Consider the following 12,605-nt stretch of genomic DNA (forward strand, 5'->3'; position numbering starts at 1 on the left):
AGATACCAATAAGTAACCTTTTCTACTAGTAGATGGACGAATTCCCCACTGGTCATCACCCTGGCCACATTAGGACCTGTGTTGGACTGCCACTCAGCCACTTACGCATTGATGGACTCCCACTGAGCCACTTACACTTTCATGGACGCCCACTGAGCCCATGTTGCTTATTCCGACTCAAATAGATGGACTTACTTCCCGAACGCTGGGCAAGTAATCAAAATGTTTTCTCAAAACAGCAACCTCGTTGCGAATATAAAATACACCACAGAGCCGGATCCCTCAGGTTTTGAGCAAGTATTTAAATCCCCTTCGAAAGGAAGATCTTAAATATAAAAATGAGTTTTGGGATCCGCTCTAACTTTTAAAAATCATTTTGAAGACTCGAAAACATTTTTAAGAATGTTTGGAGTAATGCTGATTTAATGAAATAAATCAGTCTCGATATATTAGAAAATATCTGAATATTATTATTTAAATAATATTCCCATAAGGATAATCTTTATAAAAATAATTTGAAGTTTAAGTTTTAAAACTCATACTTGAAATGAATAATAAATAACTAAAGATATACTTATACGAAAGTACGATCTTTATTTGAATAATCGAAAATGAGTTTGATTATCGAAACATTATTCTTTAATAAAATAAAGAATATTATTTAATAAATAAGCGGAGTCATAAGTCCTCGAATGAATATTCAAAATAATATTCATTAAATAAAATAAACGAAGTCGTAAGTCCTCGAATGAATATTCAAAATAATATTCATTAAATAAAATAAACGGAGTCATAAGTCCTCGAATGAATATTCAAACTAATATTCATTAATTGAAATAAAGTTATCGAATAAACCTTATTCGATTAATAGTTTTGAAAACTATATCTATATATATTTATATATATATATATAATATACTCGGGAATATCGACTCCCGGTTTAGAAAATGTTCACATTTGGGTCCCCTATACTAAGGGTATACGCAACTACAGCTTATCTCTAGCATATGTATTATGCAACTTATAAGCATTTGAATCAACAATTAGATATCAAGATTATGAAATAGGCATGCATATATACCATATCAGCATGCTCCAATATATCGCAAGATTTGCTAATAACAATCATGCATTTATCACAAGATAATGCATATACATATATACATCACAACAACAGTATAACGGGTAGAAAACTTGCCTGAGTGTTCCCGGATAAACTTAAGCTTATAGTGGGTCCGATAACCTATGAACAACAGCATAAGTCGGAATTAAACCACGGTCACTTAAGAAACTAGACTTTAACCAATTGAACCCTAACGTTCGCTTATGGTCACTCCTACGCTTAACGAATCACATAAGTCATTCGAGTACCCTTAGCTCCACCATTTTTAATAAATTAACCATTAAGAATTTTAAGACGATTCTTTCGCGAGTACTCTACCAACTTCCTAATCCACTTTACATAATTGTTTCATACTCCAATTAGTCATTTAAGGGCCTTAACCAAGGTTTCAAAGTAAGGCGAGGGGTAATGGTTCGTTCGCGAAACGCCGTTACTTAAAACGGTCGTTTCTCCTAAACCGTACATCGGATTCAAGAGAACCACATATCAAAACGAAGCTCGTAACATGAACTATCTAAACATGGTAATGGTCAGAATCTAACAGTGAGTTCACGGGTCCTGAAGTTAAGAACAAAAATAGTCTAAGGTAAACCGGCATTACGACGGCTATGTTTACGCGATTACCAAATTTTAAACTACTCCAATCAATCCACAAATCAACCCACAATCAACATTACAACCAAACTCCATCCAAACTTCACTACATCAGTCCCAACATCTCAAGATTTTCCAATTTATACTACCCCCAAACATGAACTAAAAGTTATACTTAAGTTCATTAACCAATGATCCAAGATTTACAACTCAAACTCATTACAAATCCAACCAAACTCTAAATATACAAGAATCATGCTTTCCATGAACTATACCAATCATAACAAGCTCTAAATATTCAATAATAAGGCTAGGGTAAGAGATTATACCTTCCTTGGTGAGTAGAAGTAACTAAGGAGCTTGAAACAACCTTTGAAAATCCTTACAGAAGCTATATCTAAACAAAAACACAAGATCAAAAGTTTCAAGTTCTTGAAAACACTATTCACTCTCTTCTTCAATGATTTATTGAAAGAGATTGTGAAGGAAATGGAAGCTTAGATTCCTAGGATAGCTATATCTAAGTATAAGGGACCTTAGATAATTACCTCACAAATTAACAAGGCTTGGATCTTGGTTTTTGAAATTTTTCTCCTTGAAATGGAAGGAAGGCCGAGAGCTTTCTTCTTGGAAATGAAAGTCAACTTCCAATTTGTTTTGTGTTATGATATTTGTTGGTTGGTTGCTTCTTTTGTTTGATAATTAATTGTTACCATGGTAAAAAATGTGTGGCTTACAATCAACCAACCAATCCTTCCCACTTCGTCATGCTTACATCACCCTACTTATGTCATCCATTTGCCACATGTCTTCTCCTTGTGGTGTGATGACATTATCATCCACTAACCTCTTTGATTAACCCCTAATTACTTGGCTAATGACCGCTTATCTGTTATACGGTTCGCTTAACTTTCGTTCTCGTTTATCGTTTGAGAGATCATACCCGAGATCTTATTACTTGGATTTCCCCTAAACCTTTCTCAATATTTTATATTCATTTTTATGATCCTCCCTTAAAATTCTTGAATTTAAATCCTTTTATCATGTTACCTTATACTCAATTCTTTTTGTATCTGGTGGGTTTTCGGGAAAAATCAAAGTGTTCGAATTTGGATTCTGACGATCTTTACATACACTCATTTACTTTATTGAATACTAATACGATCTTAGAATTTCCATAACAGTACTCCTATATAGCGTGGTCTGATAATTTTCCTTAATCAGCATCATCAGCAAAAGTTACTATTCATCCTTGTTTCAAAAATTCCAAAAATTGGTGTTATTACATCATTAAAGGGGCACTGTTATGTATAATGTGTAAATGCCCCTTGTGTTTTTCACCTTTTTGTATCCTCTCATTATTAGCCGACATTTGGCTTTTCACTATCCAAATAACTTAAAATTATAAGAGTTTAAGATACCCGATAATGAAAGTATTTCTCCCCAACCCTTTATATGTTTTATAAATTAGTAGTAATTTAGTTATTTTCATAACGTTTGTATCATAATTACAAATTTTGAAAATTAAAACTATTGCGATACAAATTTGCAACTTATCCGACAATTTTTTGGACGATTTATCGCATATTTTTTTGAAAAAATGACAAAAATACCTCTTTTTTTAGAATTTATGACAAGAATACCTCTTTTGAATTTTTTCCCGAAATATACCTGTCTAATAAGCATTTCTAAGTTGGGTATCACTAATACGCATTTAATAAACGAGTAATTTGTGTAAAAAAAATCTTTTAAAAAAAATATAATGGAGATACACATTTGGGAAATGCGTATCACATTTTGACTTTTGGTCATACGTATTTGGGAAATGCGTATCTTGTGTTGTGTTTTTTTTTTTTACATAATACCCATTTCTCAAATGCGTATTAGGTTTACTCATTTCTCAAATATGTATTAGACGGGTATTTTTGGCCCTAAATTTCAATAAGTGGTATTTTTTTATAATTTTTTTTAAAAAGGTATTTTTTCCTTTACCCCATATTTATTCGTATAAATGACAAAAATAGCCGATGACAAAAATAGCCGATTTTTTAAAAAAATTAACCAAAATAGTCATTCTGAAAAAAGTGACTAATTTTAACCGATTGAATACTCCACTGTCAGTTGGGTATCCCAATTTATATAAACTACTCCACTGGTAGTTGGGTATTTCATATATGAGATACTCCACTGACAATTGGGTGTCTCATTTTTGTTAATTTTGTGTAAAAATAGGCTAAATTTGTGTTAAGTCTATTTTTTCTATTTTTTTTATAACCATGCTTTGTATAACATGAACAGAGAATAAAATATTGGGGGGGGGCTAAAATGGCGAAAGGCGAAGAAGAGGAAGAGAGAGTTTTGGAAGAACAGCTAGAAATTCAATTACATGAACACAGAGACTCCCTCTCTGCTATCTCTCATGCCCTTATTTCTGACCCCATCAATTCTGAACTTCTTGCGGTTTTCTCTCTCTCTCTCTCTCTCTCTCTCTCTCTCTCTCTCTCTCTCTCTCTCTCTCTCTCTCTCTCTCTCTCTCTCTCTCTCCCTCCATCTCTACATATATTTCCTTTTACCTTTTTACACTGATTCTAACATAATTGTTATACCTTTTATGCAAAGTTTCACATGTGTCTGTGTGTGTATATAATGTATTCTGATGTTCAACAAGGCCGATGGAACTATTGGAACATCCGTTAAGTATTTAGCTTATTTCAGTTGTGGTAAATCTGCTGTGATGTTAAGCATAGCCGGATTTCACGAATTGAGCTGTGTAATAGGAGAGTGAATCAGGCAAATATTAGGATAGGTTCGATAAATCATAAAAGAGATTAGATAGGTTATATTTATGTGGATCGTGTAAGTCAAATTAGTTACAGTAAATGTAATAAGTATAAAGATGTAAAGTTACGTAATTGTTCCCTTAGCAGGGTTGCTTGTCGATGTCTATATGGTGAATATAATGATACTATTCATATACTGCCTTGTAAAGTTCAATGTTGTTGGTTGAACAATTCCTTGAATAAGTTCAAGTTTTAAGGAAAATACCCTTGTTGGAGGTCCTTACAACACTTATAATTATTGTACTTGTACTGGATAAGTTATCAAGTTTCTCGTTTATATATCTTCCGTTGCCTCCGTGCCTTTAATTGTCTATCTCTTTTTTTCCTTCCGAAGTTGAAAGCTTACTACTGGTCCAGTGTGTTATTCAAATGCAATAGTTGAAAGTTGGTGTTTATCTTTTGTATGCACCTATCATTTATACACGGTAATCGTTGATGATGTTTTGAGGTCATAATATACAATTACCAGTATAACATTGAAACAAGTTTTGGATAAACCTTGCTATATATAGACAAGTTGTAGAGAGGCCTCCTGTATTATTTTGAACTAGGTTGTTGCAAAGTGAAGTGTCCGGTTTTAATACGAAGGATCCGATTGGATCCAATAGCCACACGCCCACACCTATGTCATGTCTGGTAAACAAGAGTATGAGGACAAACTTGGAGAGTTAGGGTAAGAATCGGAGATGCTAACTAGTTGTTGTGACTTGTGTGCTAACAGTTGTGCTACTGGTTGAGAATCTGTATGTGACGTGTCCTTGTTTAAATTTTGGTGAAGGTCAAGGTAAACATTTTAGTTTGTGGGTAATATTAATATTTCCATGAGATAGCTGATTATATACTCTGAAATAATTTATTACGGAACCATAGTTTGACTTAGTAGCCCCCCTATGTAGTGTTACTTCTGTTCACCTGATGCCTTTGCGGTTCTCGGACTGTGGAACCTATATTTGCTGTTTGGTTGCTGAGATCTGACTATTTCCATTTTCAGCTCATGTCCTTTAAATAACAACATGTTTATTTTCCTGTTGATCTCGTCTTCCTCAGCTAAAGAACTGGTTAGCATAAATCCACACTTTTTGTCGGAAGTTCTATCTTAGTTGAAGGATGTTCATCTCTGTCCAGTGCTGCAATTTGATCTTATTGTACTTCCTTTGCGTCTCATGTTTAAGATCAGGCTCAATAATTAGTAATCTGGAAATAATGAATCCAGTTTTGAAAATAATAATAAAGTCCGGTCAAACTTGGTTATTATATATTTGGTATGGCTTAGATGAATTCTGAAGCTGAAGAAATTTATTCTTCAGTTAAAGCACCTAGGAGTGAAAGGAAATAACATGATTAAAATAACGATAATGGAAATAAAATTACAATTTTCTTTCTCAGTGTGGGAGGGAGTTAATGGCAGTTGAGACTTGAGAGGAATAGCCAGGGGCAGAAGAGAGTTACCAAGGGCTATTAATATTTCAAATAAGATAAGAACATAAAACCTATATTTCTCTAATCTACTCCAAGTGTCTAACTAAGATCAATAATTAACCCTTAAGAAATTAGTGTGGTGATCAGTAACCTTTACTTTGCAAAAAATAGAACTTTAACTGTCGAAGCAAATATGACATCTTGACCTAAATGCAGCTTCTGTCTAATAAATATAGTTAGTGCAGTAAATTACTAAAAATTACTGAAATAAACTTGATTTTCGAAAGAACAAACTAAAGCTAATTGACTTTTTGGCGCACAAGAGAGACTCAGTCTGCTTCATATTGCAGTAAAGCCTGTCTGTATTTTCCACAATTTTGCCTAGTTCTCTTGAATTAATTCCAAAAGAGTCTGACTACTGGTTAGCGTGGTTTTCCAGAAGTCTATCCTGTTCTTTCTTTTTGGATCACTCTGTTCTACATCTATTTTTCTCAAAGTGAACAAGTATAGGTCCTAGTTAAATTTACAATAGTCCCAGTTTCACTACTATGGTTTTAAATACAATAAGTGCTTTCGTTTTAAATGTGCACTGCTGATGTCAGCTGTCTAATAACTTTTATCTTTGTTGGTCTCTTACGTGTCACATATATATACTTTTCTTCAATTTTCTGAGAAGATCATGTTTCACTAGGTTCAAGAGGAGCTTGTCCAGGCAAGTAAAGATGTGGAAGATGGGCTTTTTCACCTCAAGCGTGCAAGGTTGTTGCGAGAGACTGATATGGCCCTAGAAAGTACCAAATCTACTGTTGGGGATGTTAAGGTTGATTCTCTTGATACACCAGATCTTCAAAAAGAACCACTGGAAGATCCAAATTATTCAATTGGATCTAAATGTAGATTTCGACATACGGATGGAAGATGGTATAATGGTGTAGTATTTGGTCTGGAAGAAAATGATGTGGCAAAAGTTTCTTTCTTGACTCCGACATCTGAAAACATGCTGGTGAGTACTTAGATCTCAGTTTTGTATACTAGTGGCTTTATTTACAAATTGTTTTTATCATTGCTGCCAAAGTGAATATTCTCTTATCGGATATAGACAACCAATTAATTATGCCAATTCTTTGTTAAATAGAACTCTTCACAATCAACCTACTGCAATCCACCAAAAAGTAAAATGGATATAAACGAACTTGTGGATTGTGTGTAGTAGCACTATCTAACAAAGGTCCCTTTTGACTTTTAAATACACATTAACTTTTACATGGGACTTAAGTTTCATCAAAGAACTTATTAGTAGAAGGGCGAACTAAATTGCTTAACTAGATATTTTTGAGAGAAGTATAAGTTGGTAATCATGAAACATTGTTGTGGCATTAGGTCTGGATTCTAGATTTAATTGAATGACAAAGAACATCACAAGTACATTTATTACCATATATTCTCTGTGAGCTTTACATTAGGCATATCTGTAATACGAGCCATATTCTGTGAAATGTTGCCTTTGTTTCAGGGACTAGGTTTAGAGAAGTCGAAACTAATCGTTATATAGGACTCTAGGGATAACAAGGATCAGGCCTAAGAGTTCTCATCTGATAGCACTTCTGTTAGAATTCATTTTTAAATAAACATGTATATTTTGTAAGGACCGGAACGGAAGTGTTGGTATTTATAGAATACTATATAAGCTTACTATAATAGTCACCAACTCTTAGTTGATAAAGTTAGCAATGACTTGACCGACGTAACAAACAGTTATTGTACTGAACTAATACTTTTCTGTCAGTTCTAGCATTTGTAGACAATTCAAAGGAAAACTACATAGTTGACTAACTCGTGTCAGTGTTTAGATTGAGTGTCATTATACTTATAGTTTTCAGTGGATGCTTCAGCTTACCTGACATACTGTCCATGAAGAATTCATACCCCATGAAAAATAACATCTTTTGTACCATCCTCGTACATTCTGGATAGAGAATCGGTAACTGCAAATTTCTTTTTATGAAAACAAGTGTATTGCAATACCGTGAGCCTACTTAATAATTCTTGCTGCCGTGAAGTTATTAATCTCTGCTAAATATATTCAGTGCCCTGTGATCTTTCTTGATGAAAGGAAAATGATTCAAAGAAAACCACTTCTGAACCAACAGAACCACTTCTTAGGTGCTGAAACTACTGCCATTTTCTATCCCGAGTGGAAATGCTTTTCAGGTTCAAATCTTTGCCGAGTCATTTGCCATCTTGAGTTAATGTCATAATGTCACAAGCCTGTCCGATATTTTACTGTACAAACTCACAAAATAAATTGAAGTCCAATTCTCAGTTTTTTTTAGAATCCAAGAGATCATTATGCTTGAAAAACAGTCTGACTACTCAAATAAGTCATATCTAACAAGCTAAATGACTATGTCTGAAATTATTGGTTTAATTAGAGTCTATTATTAATTTAGTAGAGCCTCACTCCTTGGGCTTTTTTTGCCTATTAATTTCTCTTTCTTTATAATCTCGTTAGTACCCTTCTTTCACAGTTGCTTGTCTCACTCAGCCTCACTCCTTAGGCTTTTTTTGCCTATTAATTTCTCTTTCTTTTTAATCTCGTTAGTACCCTTCTTTCACAGTTGCTTATCTCACTCAACATATTTCACCCTATAATTGAGGAGGTTTCTGATCAACACCCCCACCTCCACCTAAGCTTAGTATCAGTAGATGGTTTACAGAGTTCCTCTCATCATTTTATTGAGATTAGAGTTTTGTGTTGTCCTGTGAGTTCCTATAGATCTGGTGCGTAGATTAGTTCTCTATTCCCTTCTATAGAATTGTTGAGTGTTTTTTTCCCTCTAAATCACAAAGGACAACAGATGTCAAGTGTATGTGAAGCCTTGTCCCCGGGTTACATACAGTGTTTCACTAGTCCTGTTCTATGTGAGGCTCACTAGAGTTGTAATAATAATAGTAATAACTACATTTCATTGATATATCATAAAAAGAAGTAAAAAAGCTATCTTCATGAGCACATCCACTTCATATGCAACTGATAGAGCTTCTTCAACAACTCTAATAGATAAAGATGATGAAGAGTGTGAAAATTTGAGGGGAACGGAGATTGAGCTAAATGACTCCAAACCTTTGAATTGTTGAATATTATTGATTAATGCTTCTTATTGACATTTATGTTATGTCATATATGGTCTATAATGTTTGAAAAGTTAAGACTGTGCTAAGAATTGTTATTTTGTTAAATTTGTAATATTTTGCTTTTTTGGTAAAAAAGTGAGCGAGACTAATGGCGCTTCACGAGTCACGCTTTGAAATTGGGTATTGTGCTTTTTAATTATCTGTGCCTTAAACAACACTGGTTTTTGCTCTTTATCCATTATACTGTTCTTGCAAAACTTGAGCTAATTAAAAAAATTGTAGGCTCTTATTTATAAGACTATTGTATAGATTAGCAAGTGTGAATGTGCATGTCATAGATAAATTATAATCAAACAGTAATATTGGGGACTAATGTGGCTGTCCAAGCACCGATAAACATGCATTTTTATAATTTTAATAAAGGAATAATTTCATTTAACTATCTCATACAGTGATTTTCTGTTAGTTACTGAGTCTAATGGAAATGGCTGGCCAACATTTCAGCAGAACTGACATGAGTGTAGACATAGTAAATAATTATCAGTTCACTAAAGTTACATCAAGTATTAGAAAGATCAACTTACTAATGCTGGACCACCCAAGTGCAGATGTGCAAGTTCTTTCAACAGCAACGATGTCGTTTTGGTTCTAATTGCCGCTCATCACATGGTATGTTACAGTTATTTTATGTAACCAGCAGTAATCCTTGAAAGATAATACCAGATCTAATCCATACTCTAAAAATTCTTTTTATTTTGTATCTGTTGAAGTCTTATGAGAAACTCAGGTGCATTTGGAGCATGCTCCAAGTTGCTTTATCTTACTGCAAGTAATGTTGGAACATGTGTTTTGACAGTTGTATTCAAATTCAAATATTGTTATATTTGTAAAAACCTAGGTTTATTTGTTGCTATTCTATTTCTAGTTGCATTTGCAAATTTCACCAATATTCTTCATATCTTGTGCTGCATCTTCATTTTTCTGTATCATGAACTATAGTTTATTGTAAAAGCTGGGATGACCTTTTATTCAAGATTTTCTGAGCTTGAAATGAATATTGTTAATTTTATTCTTTTGTTAGGAATTGATGTCCCGATATATTCCTTGAAGAAATATAGGCCTACAATTTGGGATCAATCAATGGCAGGTTCTAGTATTTGGGCTGTTGCTGACAGCAAGGCTGGCATTTGGCGGAAGGCAGAACTTGAATTATGGGATGACAAACTCAGAGTGGGGAAAGTTGTTTTTCTGGATGATGGAAGCTCTTTAAAGCTCGGAACTGAAGCTATTTCATTGTCTGCATATGCTCACCTAACTGATGAAGAAGACTACTCAAGTTCGGAGCAGTCTGATTATAGTGAATATGACGAAGATAATTCAGAAGGTTTGGGGTTTCTGGAAAGTTCTATCCTGCGGAGAGGAATCCAGACTGAAACTGCTGTTTTTGCAAAATGGGAGAATCACACTCGTGGCATTGCTTCAAAAATGATGGCTAGTATGGGTTACTCTGAAGGCATGGGTCTTGGTGCTACGGGTCAGGGAATTGTGGATCCAATCTCCTTGAGAGTCCTTCCGTCAAGGCAATCTCTTGATTATGCACTGGAATCCCGAGAAAATGGAGAGAAACATATAAACGGAGAGAAAAATATAAATATAGAAAAGAAACGAAGCAGAGGTGGAAAGAGGAAACGCGACAAGAAATTTGCAGCAGCAGCTAGGGCAGCAAAAGAGGCCGAGGAACCAAGCCCTGATGTCTTTAATCTTATTAATACCCAGCTGGCAAAGCACAGTGAAGCATTGAGTGGTGGAGGCTCGGGGAAAAAGCAACAGAATAAGTCCTCTAAAAAGGGGAACAATGAAGATAGGCGGGCTCTAGTTGCTTATAATGATGAGGTGAAGGAATTGAGAATGAGAATTGAGAAGCTGGAAGAAATGGTAACCCGAAACAAGAATGAGAAAGCTGTCTATGAGGCTGCTATGAGAAAACTTTATGAGACTCAAAATGCTCTGAAACAGGTTGAGGCGGCCCATGCATCTGCTTTCAGTGCACTTTCTAGTGAAGAAAGGGAAAAGAAATGGCTCAAGTTCTAATGGTTGCTGGATATTATATCCCTATCTACTCGGCACTTGTTTTTCATATCTAGTTCTGTTGTAAAAACTAGACATTGAAAGGACTCACTATTTGCTTATAATATTAAAATTCTAGCTAACCTGTGGATGTATTGTGTTTCAAAGTGATTTTTTGTGAAAGAACCCAAGTTGTGGTAAGTGTTGTTAAGGTGCAATGTCGGTAAATTAGTACTGATTCTTTAAATAAACAGCAAGCAACTAATCATCCGGTCAGCCCCTAAACCAACTTTTCTTTGTGTGAGACGACGAGTCAGAAAGTGAAATATTGGAATAATAGTACACTTCTGTCATATCGGAAAGTGTATATACAACTTCCGTTCCTAACATGAAAACAAATCAATGTTTAGTATTAAAATAAAAACCAGATTTATAATCCGTGCAATGCATGCTCTAAATTGCATAAATATGTTTTTTAATTGCAGGTATTGACGGTATATAGGTGAGGTTACGGAAATGTATGTGACTGTTAGAATTACTGCAGAATATAGTATTTTATTCATATATATTTTAAATTTATAATTATTATTTGATTTTAAGTCTTCTCGAATTTTTATTTTTGACCTCAATAAATCTCCCCATTTGTTATTCCCGAACAATCTAACAAAATTACAGAATGGGGGTTAAATTAAATTCTAGTTTCTTTTGGATATTTAAAACTTCTTACGAATATATATATATATATATATATATATATATATATATATATATATATTTAAAGCTACTTTTAATCTACACCACTCATTTTAAATCTCAACATCACCTTCTCCAACCATCACCTTCTCCATCTTCTTTCTAAACCAACCCACCACCACCACCACCTCCAACCACCGGCTACCATCATTTCCGGCGACCTCTAGAAAATCACGACCGTAAAAAATAAAATCACCACCATCAAAATATAAAATCACCATCGGAAACATAAAAATCACCACATCCAGCCACCAGCAAACAAAAAATCACCACCGGAACAAAAAAATCACCACAGCAGGCCACTGCTTCTACCTACCAGTTCCGACCACCAACTTCGTTTATCAGCTCCGATCACCAAAATCATGACAAAAAACCACCTGATTTAATTACTAACTGTGGGTAATTAATTTTGTAGTCAATCAAACAATATATTTAATTGAATCAACCTAACTAACAACACTACCGGTGGAAATAAACCAGCGGCGTACTGCACAACTCTCCAAAACTCTTGACCGATTTTGTTCTAAAAAACTAAAAATGAAATCTTGAGAGCATATCTCTCATCATTTTCTTCGCTTCCTCATCGATTGACGTGTCTATCACCACTATTTTAGCCCTTCAAGTTTGCATCTATATGTTGTATGTATATGTTTGGTTGTGTTTATATTTTGCTG

The 12,605-nt window shown here is 34.3% G+C and overlaps 1 protein-coding gene across 1 annotated transcript; it reads left to right on the plus strand.

Moving 5' to 3' along the window:
• Nucleotides 1–4,012: 4,012 nt before the first annotated feature.
• LOC141671041 (zinc finger CCCH domain-containing protein 22) lies at nucleotides 4,013–11,379 on the plus strand. Its single transcript, XM_074477122.1, has 4 exons — nucleotides 4,013–4,177; nucleotides 6,668–6,979; nucleotides 9,720–9,780; nucleotides 10,193–11,379. Exons 1-4 carry the CDS (start codon nucleotides 4,043–4,045, stop codon nucleotides 11,200–11,202), a joined length of 1,518 nt encoding a protein of 505 aa, XP_074333223.1. The 5' UTR covers nucleotides 4,013–4,042; the 3' UTR covers nucleotides 11,203–11,379.
• The last annotated feature ends 1,226 nt before the right edge of the window (nucleotides 11,380–12,605 follow it).

This window comes from Apium graveolens, chromosome 7, assembly GCF_009905375.1.
Source record: "Apium graveolens cultivar Ventura chromosome 7, ASM990537v1, whole genome shotgun sequence".
NCBI classification, from domain to species: domain Eukaryota; kingdom Viridiplantae; phylum Streptophyta; class Magnoliopsida; order Apiales; family Apiaceae; genus Apium; species Apium graveolens.